This window comes from Panthera leo, chromosome E1, assembly GCF_018350215.1.
Source record: "Panthera leo isolate Ple1 chromosome E1, P.leo_Ple1_pat1.1, whole genome shotgun sequence".
In the NCBI taxonomy this organism is placed as follows: Eukaryota; Metazoa; Chordata; class Mammalia; order Carnivora; family Felidae; genus Panthera; species Panthera leo.
This window is the reverse complement of record NC_056692.1, coordinates 43,207,474-43,222,489: the sequence shown is the minus strand read 5'-3', so window position 1 is coordinate 43,222,489 and position 15,016 is coordinate 43,207,474. Positions and strand designations below refer to the sequence as shown.

General features: G+C 40.4%; 1 protein-coding gene across 1 annotated transcript in view; it reads left to right on the top strand.

The window, feature by feature from the left end:
• Positions 1 to 15,016, top strand: part of LOC122207336 (leucine-rich repeat-containing protein 37A-like) — a 151,580-nt gene that overhangs the window by 78,360 nt on the left and 58,204 nt on the right. Inside the window, exons 22-25 of the mRNA XM_042917438.1 lie at positions 5,059 to 5,130; positions 8,171 to 8,242; positions 11,287 to 11,358; positions 14,401 to 14,472. Coding sequence (XP_042773372.1) covers positions 5,059 to 5,130; positions 8,171 to 8,242; positions 11,287 to 11,358; positions 14,401 to 14,472 — 288 coding nt within the window. The remainder of the gene's footprint in view (positions 1 to 5,058; positions 5,131 to 8,170; positions 8,243 to 11,286; positions 11,359 to 14,400; positions 14,473 to 15,016) is intronic.

The window sequence follows — 15,016 nt, the reverse complement described above, 5'->3', positions numbered from 1 at the left end:
CAGGCAGATACAACTTGCTCTATTTTGGTGTCCTGTTGGTGAATCTTGATTCCGGCATGTCGGATTAAGTCTTTTAATTTTCGGGCCCCCATGTGAGTAGACCGATGCATGTGCTCTAATATTGAGACTCCGAGCCGGTCTGGCAGCACGAGCTCCTTGTTAGGTGTATACCACCATCCCTTTATCTCCTGGGCCATGGGGAGTTTCTTGATCCGCTGTAACTCCTCCTGGGAGTATTTGGGCTGGTCTGGTAAAACTGGGTCTCCCGGGTCCGGTAGTTGTATGGTCATGGTGGGGACTGAAGTAAGGGCGACTGCCTTGGCTGCCTGGTCAGCCTTTCGATTACCTCTAGCTACTGGGTTATCAGCTTTTTGGTGCCCTTGGCAGTGGATAATGGCTAGCTTGGCGGGAAGCCATAAGGCCGTAAGCAGGTTAAGTATCTCCTGCTTATTTTTGATAGTCCGTCCTTCTGCCGTCAGTAACCCCCTCTCCTGATAAATTGCCCCATGAATATGAACTGTGGCAAATGCATAACGGCTGTCTGTGTAGATGTTAAGCCGTTTTCCAGCTCCCAGCATCAGCACCTTGGTGAGGGCTATGAGCTCTTCTCGCTGGGCTGACGTTCCGGAGGGTAGAGCCTCCGCCCATACGGTGTCCGTTTCAGTGACCACCGCTGCACCCGCATACCCGTGTCCGTCTCGCACAAAGCTGCTGCCATCAGTGAACCAAGTAGCCTCGGCATCGGGGAGGGGCCGGTCGGTCAGGTCCGTCCGGAATCCATGTACTTGTTCCAGGATTCCCGCACAGTCATGTAGTGGAGCACCTAGGTCAGGGTCGGGCAGCAGGGTTGCAGGATTGAGGGCTGCACTGGAGGGAACCGCACTCGTGGAGGGTTGAGTAGGAGGCTCTGGTAATGAGTCATACGTGTATTGCTCATCCATCTATCCGGAGGCTGTTTCAGGACCCCTTCAATGGCGTGTGGGGTCGTGATCCAGATCTCCCGTCCTAGGGTCAGTTTGTCTGCATCCTTGACTAGGAGTGCTGTCGCCGCAATAATTCTTAGGCATGGCGGCCAGCCGGCAGCCACTGGGTCTAGTTTCTTAGACAGGTAAGCCACTGGGCGGTTCCGGGGGCCTAAGGCTTGAGTTAGAAGCCCTTTTGCTATTCCCTTATATTCGTCTACAAAGAGGTGGAAGGGCTTCGTAATGTCTGGTAGGCCCAGGGCTGGGGCACTTAGGAGGGCCTTTTTTTAACTGATTAAAGGCAGTTTCTTCTTTTTCAGCCCACTTAAATGTTTTCCCCTCTTTGGTAGCTTCATATAGGGGCCTGGCGATCTCAGCAAAACCTGGAACCCAGAGGCGGCAGTAGCCGGCTGATCCTAGGAATTCCCTCAGTTCTCTTTGGGAGGTGGGAGTAGGGATCTTTAGGACAGTTTCTTTTCTGGCATCTGATAACCGCCACTGTCCGCCCTCCAGGATATATCCCAGGTAACTTACCCTCTCCCTGCATATCTGAGCCTTCTTCGGGATGCCTGGTACCCTAAGGCCCCCAGGGTAGCCAGCAGGTCCTGGGTCCCTCGCTCACAGTCTTTGGCCGTGTCGGCAGCAATCAGGATGTCATCTACGTACTGTAGGAGGGTGAGGCCAGGGTGCTCCCTTCTGTACTCACCCAGGTCCTCGTGTAGTGCCTCGTCGAAGATGGTGGGTGAATTTTTGAATCCCTGTAGCCGTGTCCAGGTGAGTTGCCCACTGTAGCCCTCCTCCGGATCATGCCACTCAAAGGCGAACAGGGGTTGGCTCTGGGGTGCCAGCGGCAGACTGAAGAAGGCGTCCTTTAAATCTAGTACAGTATACCAGACCCTGGAGGGCGCCAAGGAGCTCAAGAGAGTATATGGGTTGGGAACAGTTGGGTGTATGTCCGCGACCCTCTTATTTACTTCCCGGAGGTCTTGTACCGGTCGGTAGTCATTTGTGTGAGGCTTTTTGACCGGCAGTAAGGGGGTGTTCCAGGCAGACTGGCAAGGGACTAGTACCCCTAGGCTTCGTAGTCTCCGGATGTGTGGCTGGATCCCCTTCCAGGCCTCCTGAGACACTTAACCAACTGAGCCACCCAGGTGCCCCAAGATTTGATGATTTCTAATTCAGCTTGAGGGTTATGCCTTGTAAGACAGAAGTTTTTAACTATGGGTCAATAGTCCCCTGGGGCAGGATTTTTAACCTTTTTTTCTATATATCAAATTTTTAAAAAAATTTTTTTTAACATTTATTTATTGCTGAGAGACAGAGCATGAACAGGGGAGGGACAGAAAGAGAGGGAGACACAGAATTGGAAGCAGGCTCCAGGCTCTGATCTGTCAGCAGAGAGCCCAATGTGGGGCTCGAACCCACGAACCGTGAGATCATGACCTGAGCTGAAGTTGGACACTTAACAGACTGAGCCACCCAGGCACCCTTCTATATATGTATTGATGATCTGCAGAAGCTTATGTTCTTGGGATAATGTTTTCAAATGTATAATAAGTTAAAATATATAGGAAAAGGAAATTATGTGGAAATAGAGTTTTCAAAAATTTTTTAAAAAGATTAGTGATATAGCAATAAATCTGCTTCTGTTAGAATATTAAATAACAAAATATAATGGTACGCCTACTAACTATTATAACTTCAAGGTACTGATGAGAATAAATGATATTTTGAGATATCCACGCCAAATATGTGATATGAAAATATCTGATTTCTGCTGGGGACCAAATTAACTACACTAATCTGTGGTTTGTTGCCTACATTCATAATGGAAGGAAATGCTAATTCTAGTTAGAGGTTTGTGAAAATAGAGATGTGATTCTATTTCCCATCCAAGTTTGGCACCCACAAATTCAGTCCATTCTATTCACGGACCTGAGCCCTAAAGGGATGGTCTGCAAATTGAAATCGCATGCACACCTTTGCACGTATTCAAGAAAGTGCAGTTTTCTAGGGAAAGGGTCCATTCCATAGCTTTTATGAAATTCTCAAAAGGTTCTTGTCTCAAAAGATTGAGTCACAAATTGGGGCGGAGGTGGAGAAAGACATTTGTTTTCCTGTGAAGTTGTACTTATTCTCATAAATGATGATAAATGAATGATTTGTTTTAATTAAAAGTAGTATATTTGCAAATTGATACCTGTCACTTTCTGAATTCATTCAACAAATATTTATGGAGCATCTCCTATGTCCCAGGAACTGTTTTACATGCCAGGGATATAAGCCCAAGAACAAAACTGACCAAATATCCCACTTGTCAAGGGGTTTACAAATATATAATATAAAAACAAATATGTAAATATAATAAATACATAGAATTTCAAGTATTGGTAAGAAATCAGTGGCCAGATCTCTCAAGTTTTCTAATTTATTCAACGACCGTTTCTGCTGCTCATAGACTGAGTTTTTTACTAATGATAATACTTTTCATTCATATAATCTTGAGTTGGTTCTTTTTATTAGATGTACTGTTTACCTCTGTCTGAGGATATATTAATGATGCCATTCTAAATTTTGTATACTGTTTATTTTTGAGAGAGAGAGAGAGTGAGAGACAGAGTGCAAGTTGGGGAGGGGCAGAGAGAGAGGGAGACACAGAATCCGAAGCAGGCTCCAGGCTCTGAGCTTCAGCACAGAGCCCAGTGCAGGGCTTGAACCCATGGACTGCAACCTGAGCCGAAGTCGGATGCTTAACCGACTGAGCCACGCAGGTGCCCCATTAATGTTGGTATTCTCAAATCCTTTTGTGTTTTCTCTGTTAACTGTGTCATTGACTATAAGCTGTTATATTTGTTTTTTATTTTCTGTCCTGAATAGAATTGGCTTTCTCACTCCATTTGGTCATTCCTGAGTGCAATTTATCTTTGTAGTTGAGATTTGACTTGCTTCTGTTTTCTGGTCCTAAGGAAGAGGTGAAATGAACCACGGGGCTTGTTATTGGTGACAGGTCCCCCTGAGAGTTAAAGAAGAGGTGGGAGGTGACTTCTAATGGCTAGTCAGAGTGTATACCCTTCCTCCAGGGTTCTGGGACCCTGCCCCCTTCTAACACCAATGGCTCCTGCCTGGAAGAAAACACCCTTTGCTGCCAGATCCAAGGAGGAAGGATGTGGGGTTGATGTGCTGTCCTTGGTCCTACTGCAGTATCCCAGCTAATCACCCTGTAGGTGGCTCCAAGGCATTTCTGGTGGGGAGTGTTTGTAGAGCTACTCCCTTGGCTTTGAGCTAAGGTTGTGGATTTTCTAATTGTATCTTTTCTAATCATCCTTAGGGACTTTGGTGGAGTTTGGAGTTTGGTAGAGACTTGGCATGTTTCAATCTGCCAGCTTGAAATAGCACAACCTCTTAGGAAGACAATTTTGTACCCCTGTTAAATCCTGGAGAAACTTAGGCAAATGTGTACTAGGATATAAACAGAAAAATGTCCAAAGCAGCACTGTTTATAATAACTAAAAATTAGAAAAATCTAGTATCCACCAACAGTAGAATGAACAAATAGTGTTACACGGGTATTTACTCTACACTTATTAAACTGAGCATTTATGTTATGTGCATTTTATGCACATTTTTAGTTCTCACAGATATTTTTTAGATGGGGAAAAAAATTAGATGGCTTTACTTGTAGCACTGATATGGTTATAAATAGGGCTTCCACAATAAAATTTGGGAAAAGAGAGGAGGAAGTGGCAGTTCTGTCCATGTTTTTGCCACTCAGGGCTGGGTTCTAACAGAGATTTTGTGATCCAGAGAGTAGGCATTAAATGTACATTTTGGTGTGAAGAGTGGATAGGGGTGTGTGTGTGTGTGTGTGTGTGTGTGTGTGTGTGTGAGAGAGAGAGAGAGAGGAGAGAGACAAAGGAGTATGTGAGAAGAAAAGATTTGAATCAAACAGCAGAGATCACCATCCCTACATTAAATAAGAATTAGTGTATTTGGTGGCACCATTACCCAGGTTTCTCTCACATCTAGCGGTCCTGTGTAGCAAATAGTTGTAGTTATTTTTGCATTTTGACCCAGAAATGACCTTTTCATTTTGCAGAATTCTCAGGGACAATTATCTGACCGAATTACATAAAGACACATTTGAAGGCCTGCTATCCCTCCAGTATTTGTAAGTTAATCAGTTCATCATTTATTATGAGTTTTTAGTTATATTATTTATTAAAAAATACAGGGTTCAAATTGGATAATTGCAACAATTTCTTCTAACAGTAGAATTCTATAATTCTCTATAGTGGAATTCTATAATTCTCTCTATTAAATTCTATAACTCTGTAAGTCTGTGGGGACCCAGCCCATCTCTAGCATTAAATACCTCCTATGCATTTTCAACTTTTTAATTTTATAGACAAGATATAGGAAAAAGCCCTTCAGTTGTAGAGGAAAAGGGGTAATGAAGTCTGAGCAATTATGGACACCCATATGAACCTTGTTATGTAAGTGTTCATATACCATCTGCTTTTATTTATATTTATTATTTATGGCCCATGGATCAAATCCTGTGTATGGTCTGTCTTGATACAACCTATGAGTTCAGAATGATTTTCATGTTCTTAAAGGGCTGTAAAAGAGAAAAGAAGAGAAAGAAACAGAGAATATGTGACAGAGACCGTATATGGCCTGCAAAGCCTAAAATATTTACTGTCTGGCCTTTACAGAAAAGGTTTGAAAAAGTTGGCTTAGTAAAATGAGAGGAATTGAAGTTAACCTCAAATTGTCACCTACAAGACAAGAAAATATAGAACACTTACATTAATTTGAATGCCATTAACCCAGAATTTTTAAATAATTTAATCTAAATTAAATATTTAGATATTAAATATTTAACTAAGCAGGTGAATTATGTAAGCAGTATTACCAAGTACATATTAAATTATTAAGAGATTAAGGATTTCAGTGTGGGAAATTTTATTAGTTTATTTTTTTATTATTATTTTTTATGTCATTTATTGTTAAGTTAGCTAACATACAATGTGCACTTGGCTTCAGGAGTAGATTCCTGTGATCAGTGTGGAAATTCTTATGCCACCATAAAAATAGATGTTTAAAATGATGGTTAAGGGGTTGGGGCTCCTGGGTGGCTCAGTTGGTTGGGCGTCCGACTTTGACTCAGGTCGTGATCTCACAGTTTGTGGGTTTGAGCCCCGTGTCGGGCTCTGTGCTGACAGCTCAGAGCCCGGAGCCTGTTTCAGATTCTGTCTCCCTCTCTCTCTGCCCCTCCCCCACTCATGCTCTGTCTCTCTCAAAAATAAATAAACATTAAAAAAATGATGGCTAAGGGGCACGTGGCTGTCTCAGTCATTAGAGTCTGCAACTCTTGATCTCGAGGTTGTAGGTTAGAGCCCCATGTTAGGTATAGAGATTACTTAAAAAAAATGAAATCTTTAAAAATATAATGATGGTTAAGTGGTATAGTTAGAAATGTTTACACTAAACAAACATCAGAAATGCCTCTAACTTCGCTAATTACAGAATAAACATCTCTCCAGCCTCATTGTCAAGGAAGAAATGTTTGCATATATCTCTGTACATTAGACATACAGAGATACTAATGTTCTTTGCTATGGAGGTTCAGTGTTTATTCTTTGTCCATGCCATGCAAAGCTGTGTATTTCATTAATCCTTTTTAAAAAATTTTTTTAATGTTTATTTATTTTTGAGAGAGAGAGAGACAGAGTATGAGCAGGGTAGGCACAGAGAGAGAGAGGGAGACACAGAATCCGAAGCAGGCTCCAGGCTCTGAGCTTCAGCACAGAGCCCAGTGCAGGGCTTGAACCCATGGACTGCAACCTGAGCCGAAGTCGGATGCTTAACCGACTGAGCCACGCAGGTGCCCCATTAATGTTGGTATTCTCAAATCCTTTTGTGTTTTCTCTGTTAACTGTGTCATTGACTATAAGCTGTTATATTTGTTTTTTATTTTCTGTCCTGAATAGAATTGGCTTTCTCACTCCATTTGGTCATTCCTGAGTGCAATTTATCTTTGTAGTTGAGATTTGACTTGCTTCTGTTTTCTGGTCCTAAGGAAGAGGTGAAATGAACCACGGGGCTTGTTATTGGTGACAGGTCCCCCTGAGAGTTAAAGAAGAGGTGGGAGGTGACTTCTAATGGCTAGTCAGAGTGTATACCCTTCCTCCAGGGTTCTGGGACCCTGCCCCCTTCTAACACCAATGGCTCCTGCCTGGAAGAAAACACCCTTTGCTGCCAGATCCAAGGAGGAAGGATGTGGGGTTGATGTGCTGTCCTTGGTCCTACTGCAGTATCCCAGCTAATCACCCTGTAGGTGGCTCCAAGGCATTTCTGGTGGGGAGTGTTTGTAGAGCTACTCCCTTGGCTTTGAGCTAAGGTTGTGGATTTTCTAATTGTATCTTTTCTAATCATCCTTAGGGACTTTGGTGGAGTTTGGAGTTTGGTAGAGACTTGGCATGTTTCAATCTGCCAGCTTGAAATAGCACAACCTCTTAGGAAGACAATTTTGTACCCCTGTTAAATCCTGGAGAAACTTAGGCAAATGTGTACTAGGATATAAACAGAAAAATGTCCAAAGCAGCACTGTTTATAATAACTAAAAATTAGAAAAATCTAGTATCCACCAACAGTAGAATGAACAAATAGTGTTACACGGGTATTTACTCTACACTTATTAAACTGAGCATTTATGTTATGTGCATTTTATGCACATTTTTAGTTCTCACAGATATTTTTTAGATGGGGAAAAAAATTAGATGGCTTTACTTGTAGCACTGATATGGTTATAAATAGGGCTTCCACAATAAAATTTGGGAAAAGAGAGGAGGAAGTGGCAGTTCTGTCCATGTTTTTGCCACTCAGGGCTGGGTTCTAACAGAGATTTTGTGATCCAGAGAGTAGGCATTAAATGTACATTTTGGTGTGAAGAGTGGATAGGGGTGTGTGTGTGTGTGTGTGTGTGTGTGTGTGTGTGAGAGAGAGAGAGAGGAGAGAGACAAAGGAGTATGTGAGAAGAAAAGATTTGAATCAAACAGCAGAGATCACCATCCCTACATTAAATAAGAATTAGTGTATTTGGTGGCACCATTACCCAGGTTTCTCTCACATCTAGCGGTCCTGTGTAGCAAATAGTTGTAGTTATTTTTGCATTTTGACCCAGAAATGACCTTTTCATTTTGCAGAATTCTCAGGGACAATTATCTGACCGAATTACATAAAGACACATTTGAAGGCCTGCTATCCCTCCAGTATTTGTAAGTTAATCAGTTCATCATTTATTATGAGTTTTTAGTTATATTATTTATTAAAAAATACAGGGTTCAAATTGGATAATTGCAACAATTTCTTCTAACAGTAGAATTCTATAATTCTCTATAGTGGAATTCTATAATTCTCTCTATTAAATTCTATAACTCTGTAAGTCTGTGGGGACCCAGCCCATCTCTAGCATTAAATACCTCCTATGCATTTTCAACTTTTTAATTTTATAGACAAGATATAGGAAAAAGCCCTTCAGTTGTAGAGGAAAAGGGGTAATGAAGTCTGAGCAATTATGGACACCCATATGAACCTTGTTATGTAAGTGTTCATATACCATCTGCTTTTATTTATATTTATTATTTATGGCCCATGGATCAAATCCTGTGTATGGTCTGTCTTGATACAACCTATGAGTTCAGAATGATTTTCATGTTCTTAAAGGGCTGTAAAAGAGAAAAGAAGAGAAAGAAACAGAGAATATGTGACAGAGACCGTATATGGCCTGCAAAGCCTAAAATATTTACTGTCTGGCCTTTACAGAAAAGGTTTGAAAAAGTTGGCTTAGTAAAATGAGAGGAATTGAAGTTAACCTCAAATTGTCACCTACAAGACAAGAAAATATAGAACACTTACATTAATTTGAATGCCATTAACCCAGAATTTTTAAATAATTTAATCTAAATTAAATATTTAGATATTAAATATTTAACTAAGCAGGTGAATTATGTAAGCAGTATTACCAAGTACATATTAAATTATTAAGAGATTAAGGATTTCAGTGTGGGAAATTTTATTAGTTTATTTTTTTATTATTATTTTTTATGTCATTTATTGTTAAGTTAGCTAACATACAATGTGCACTTGGCTTCAGGAGTAGATTCCTGTGATCAGTGTGGAAATTCTTATGCCACCATAAAAATAGATGTTTAAAATGATGGTTAAGGGGTTGGGGCTCCTGGGTGGCTCAGTTGGTTGGGCGTCCGACTTTGACTCAGGTCGTGATCTCACAGTTTGTGGGTTTGAGCCCCGTGTCGGGCTCTGTGCTGACAGCTCAGAGCCCGGAGCCTGTTTCAGATTCTGTCTCCCTCTCTCTCTGCCCCTCCCCCACTCATGCTCTGTCTCTCTCAAAAATAAATAAACATTAAAAAAATGATGGCTAAGGGGCACGTGGCTGTCTCAGTCATTAGAGTCTGCAACTCTTGATCTCGAGGTTGTAGGTTAGAGCCCCATGTTAGGTATAGAGATTACTTAAAAAAAATGAAATCTTTAAAAATATAATGATGGTTAAGTGGTATAGTTAGAAATGTTTACACTAAACAAACATCAGAAATGCCTCTAACTTCGCTAATTACAGAATAAACATCTCTCCAGCCTCATTGTCAAGGAAGAAATGTTTGCATATATCTCTGTACATTAGACATACAGAGATACTAATGTTCTTTGCTATGGAGGTTCAGTGTTTATTCTTTGTCCATGCCATGCAAAGCTGTGTATTTCATTAATCCTTTTTAAAAAATTTTTTTAATGTTTATTTATTTTTGAGAGAGAGAGAGACAGAGTATGAGCAGGGTAGGCACAGAGAGAGAGAGGGAGACACAGAATCCGAAGCAGGCTCCAGGCTCTGAGCTTCAGCACAGAGCCCAGTGCAGGGCTTGAACCCATGGACTGCAACCTGAGCCGAAGTCGGATGCTTAACCGACTGAGCCACGCAGGTGCCCCATTAATGTTGGTATTCTCAAATCCTTTTGTGTTTTCTCTGTTAACTGTGTCATTGACTATAAGCTGTTATATTTGTTTTTTATTTTCTGTCCTGAATAGAATTGGCTTTCTCACTCCATTTGGTCATTCCTGAGTGCAATTTATCTTTGTAGTTGAGATTTGACTTGCTTCTGTTTTCTGGTCCTAAGGAAGAGGTGAAATGAACCACGGGGCTTGTTATTGGTGACAGGTCCCCCTGAGAGTTAAAGAAGAGGTGGGAGGTGACTTCTAATGGCTAGTCAGAGTGTATACCCTTCCTCCAGGGTTCTGGGACCCTGCCCCCTTCTAACACCAATGGCTCCTGCCTGGAAGAAAACACCCTTTGCTGCCAGATCCAAGGAGGAAGGATGTGGGGTTGATGTGCTGTCCTTGGTCCTACTGCAGTATCCCAGCTAATCACCCTGTAGGTGGCTCCAAGGCATTTCTGGTGGGGAGTGTTTGTAGAGCTACTCCCTTGGCTTTGAGCTAAGGTTGTGGATTTTCTAATTGTATCTTTTCTAATCATCCTTAGGGACTTTGGTGGAGTTTGGAGTTTGGTAGAGACTTGGCATGTTTCAATCTGCCAGCTTGAAATAGCACAACCTCTTAGGAAGACAATTTTGTACCCCTGTTAAATCCTGGAGAAACTTAGGCAAATGTGTACTAGGATATAAACAGAAAAATGTCCAAAGCAGCACTGTTTATAATAACTAAAAATTAGAAAAATCTAGTATCCACCAACAGTAGAATGAACAAATAGTGTTACACGGGTATTTACTCTACACTTATTAAACTGAGCATTTATGTTATGTGCATTTTATGCACATTTTTAGTTCTCACAGATATTTTTTAGATGGGGAAAAAAATTAGATGGCTTTACTTGTAGCACTGATATGGTTATAAATAGGGCTTCCACAATAAAATTTGGGAAAAGAGAGGAGGAAGTGGCAGTTCTGTCCATGTTTTTGCCACTCAGGGCTGGGTTCTAACAGAGATTTTGTGATCCAGAGAGTAGGCATTAAATGTACATTTTGGTGTGAAGAGTGGATAGGGGTGTGTGTGTGTGTGTGTGTGTGTGTGTGTGTGTGAGAGAGAGAGAGAGAGAGGAGAGAGACAAAGGAGTATGTGAGAAGAAAAGATTTGAATCAAACAGCAGAGATCACCATCCCTACATTAAATAAGAATTAGTGTATTTGGTGGCACCATTACCCAGGTTTCTCTCACATCTAGCGGTCCTGTGTAGCAAATAGTTGTAGTTATTTTTGCATTTTGACCCAGAAATGACCTTTTCATTTTGCAGAATTCTCAGGGACAATTATCTGACCGAATTACATAAAGACACATTTGAAGGCCTGCTATCCCTCCAGTATTTGTAAGTTAATCAGTTCATCATTTATTATGAGTTTTTAGTTATATTATTTATTAAAAAATACAGGGTTCAAATTGGATAATTGCAACAATTTCTTCTAACAGTAGAATTCTATAATTCTCTATAGTGGAATTCTATAATTCTCTCTATTAAATTCTATAACTCTGTAAGTCTGTGGGGACCCAGCCCATCTCTAGCATTAAATACCTCCTATGCATTTTCAACTTTTTAATTTTATAGACAAGATATAGGAAAAAGCCCTTCAGTTGTAGAGGAAAAGGGGTAATGAAGTCTGAGCAATTATGGACACCCATATGAACCTTGTTATGTAAGTGTTCATATACCATCTGCTTTTATTTATATTTATTATTTATGGCCCATGGATCAAATCCTGTGTATGGTCTGTCTTGATACAACCTATGAGTTCAGAATGATTTTCATGTTCTTAAAGGGCTGTAAAAGAGAAAAGAAGAGAAAGAAACAGAGAATATGTGACAGAGACCGTATATGGCCTGCAAAGCCTAAAATATTTACTGTCTGGCCTTTACAGAAAAGGTTTGAAAAAGTTGGCTTAGTAAAATGAGAGGAATTGAAGTTAACCTCAAATTGTCACCTACAAGACAAGAAAATATAGAACACTTACATTAATTTGAATGCCATTAACCCAGAATTTTTAAATAATTTAATCTAAATTAAATATTTAGATATTAAATATTTAACTAAGCAGGTGAATTATGTAAGCAGTATTACCAAGTACATATTAAATTATTAAGAGATTAAGGATTTCAGTGTGGGAAATTTTATTAGTTTATTTTTTTATTATTATTTTTTATGTCATTTATTGTTAAGTTAGCTAACATACAATGTGCACTTGGCTTCAGGAGTAGATTCCTGTGATCAGTGTGGAAATTCTTATGCCACCATAAAAATAGATGTTTAAAATGATGGTTAAGGGGTTGGGGCTCCTGGGTGGCTCAGTTGGTTGGGCGTCCGACTTTGACTCAGGTCGTGATCTCACAGTTTGTGGGTTTGAGCCCCGTGTCGGGCTCTGTGCTGACAGCTCAGAGCCCGGAGCCTGTTTCAGATTCTGTCTCCCTCTCTCTCTGCCCCTCCCCCACTCATGCTCTGTCTCTCTCAAAAATAAATAAACATTAAAAAAATGATGGCTAAGGGGCACGTGGCTGTCTCAGTCATTAGAGTCTGCAACTCTTGATCTCGAGGTTGTAGGTTAGAGCCCCATGTTAGGTATAGAGATTACTTAAAAAAAATGAAATCTTTAAAAATATAATGATGGTTAAGTGGTATAGTTAGAAATGTTTACACTAAACAAACATCAGAAATGCCTCTAACTTCGCTAATTACAGAATAAACATCTCTCCAGCCTCATTGTCAAGGAAGAAATGTTTGCATATATCTCTGTACATTAGACATACAGAGATACTAATGTTCTTTGCTATGGAGGTTCAGTGTTTATTCTTTGTCCATGCCATGCAAAGCTGTGTATTTCATTAATCCTTTTTAAAAAATTTTTTTAATGTTTATTTATTTTTGAGAGAGAGAGAGACAGAGTATGAGCAGGGTAGGCACAGAGAGAGAGAGGGAGACACAGAATCCGAAGCAGGCTCCAGGCTCTGAGCTTCAGCACAGAGCCCAGTGCAGGGCTTGAACCCATGGACTGCAACCTGAGCCGAAGTCGGATGCTTAACCGACTGAGCCACGCAGGTGCCCCATTAATGTTGGTATTCTCAAATCCTTTTGTGTTTTCTCTGTTAACTGTGTCATTGACTATAAGCTGTTATATTTGTTTTTTATTTTCTGTCCTGAATAGAATTGGCTTTCTCACTCCATTTGGTCATTCCTGAGTGCAATTTATCTTTGTAGTTGAGATTTGACTTGCTTCTGTTTTCTGGTCCTAAGGAAGAGGTGAAATGAACCACGGGGCTTGTTATTGGTGACAGGTCCCCCTGAGAGTTAAAGAAGAGGTGGGAGGTGACTTCTAATGGCTAGTCAGAGTGTATACCCTTCCTCCAGGGTTCTGGGACCCTGCCCCCTTCTAACACCAATGGCTCCTGCCTGGAAGAAAACACCCTTTGCTGCCAGATCCAAGGAGGAAGGATGTGGGGTTGATGTGCTGTCCTTGGTCCTACTGCAGTATCCCAGCTAATCACCCTGTAGGTGGCTCCAAGGCATTTCTGGTGGGGAGTGTTTGTAGAGCTACTCCCTTGGCTTTGAGCTAAGGTTGTGGATTTTCTAATTGTATCTTTTCTAATCATCCTTAGGGACTTTGGTGGAGTTTGGAGTTTGGTAGAGACTTGGCATGTTTCAATCTGCCAGCTTGAAATAGCACAACCTCTTAGGAAGACAATTTTGTACCCCTGTTAAATCCTGGAGAAACTTAGGCAAATGTGTACTAGGATATAAACAGAAAAATGTCCAAAGCAGCACTGTTTATAATAACTAAAAATTAGAAAAATCTAGTATCCACCAACAGTAGAATGAACAAATAGTGTTACACGGGTATTTACTCTACACTTATTAAACTGAGCATTTATGTTATGTGCATTTTATGCACATTTTTAGTTCTCACAGATATTTTTTAGATGGGGAAAAAAATTAGATGGCTTTACTTGTAGCACTGATATGGTTATAAATAGGGCTTCCACAATAAAATTTGGGAAAAGAGAGGAGGAAGTGGCAGTTCTGTCCATGTTTTTGCCACTCAGGGCTGGGTTCTAACAGAGATTTTGTGATCCAGAGAGTAGGCATTAAATGTACATTTTGGTGTGAAGAGTGGATAGGGGTGTGTGTGTGTGTGTGTGTGTGTGTGTGTGTGTGAGAGAGAGAGAGAGAGGAGAGAGACAAAGGAGTATGTGAGAAGAAAAGATTTGAATCAAACAGCAGAGATCACCATCCCTACATTAAATAAGAATTAGTGTATTTGGTGGCACCATTACCCAGGTTTCTCTCACATCTAGCGGTCCTGTGTAGCAAATAGTTGTAGTTATTTTTGCATTTTGACCCAGAAATGACCTTTTCATTTTGCAGAATTCTCAGGGACAATTATCTGACCGAATTACATAAAGACACATTTGAAGGCCTGCTATCCCTCCAGTATTTGTAAGTTAATCAGTTCATCATTTATTATGAGTTTTTAGTTATATTATTTATTAAAAAATACAGGGTTCAAATTGGATAATTGCAACAATTTCTTCTAACAGTAGAATTCTATAATTCTCTATAGTGGAATTCTATAATTCTCTCTATTAAATTCTATAACTCTGTAAGTCTGTGGGGACCCAGCCCATCTCTAGCATTAAATACCTCCTATGCATTTTCAACTTTTTAATTTTATAGACAAGATATAGGAAAAAGCCCTTCAGTTGTAGAGGAAAAGGGGTAATGAAGTCTGAGCAATTATGGACACCCATATGAACCTTGTTATGTAAGTGTTCATATACCATCTGCTTTTATTTATATTTATTATTTATGGCCCATGGATCAAATCCTGTGTATGGTCTGTCTTGATACAACCTATGAGTTCAGAATGATTTTCATGTTCTTAAAGGGCTGTAAAAGAGAAAAGAAGAGAAAGAAACAGAGAATATGTGACAGAGACCGTATATGGCCTGCAAAGCCTAAAATATTTACTGTCTGGCCTTTA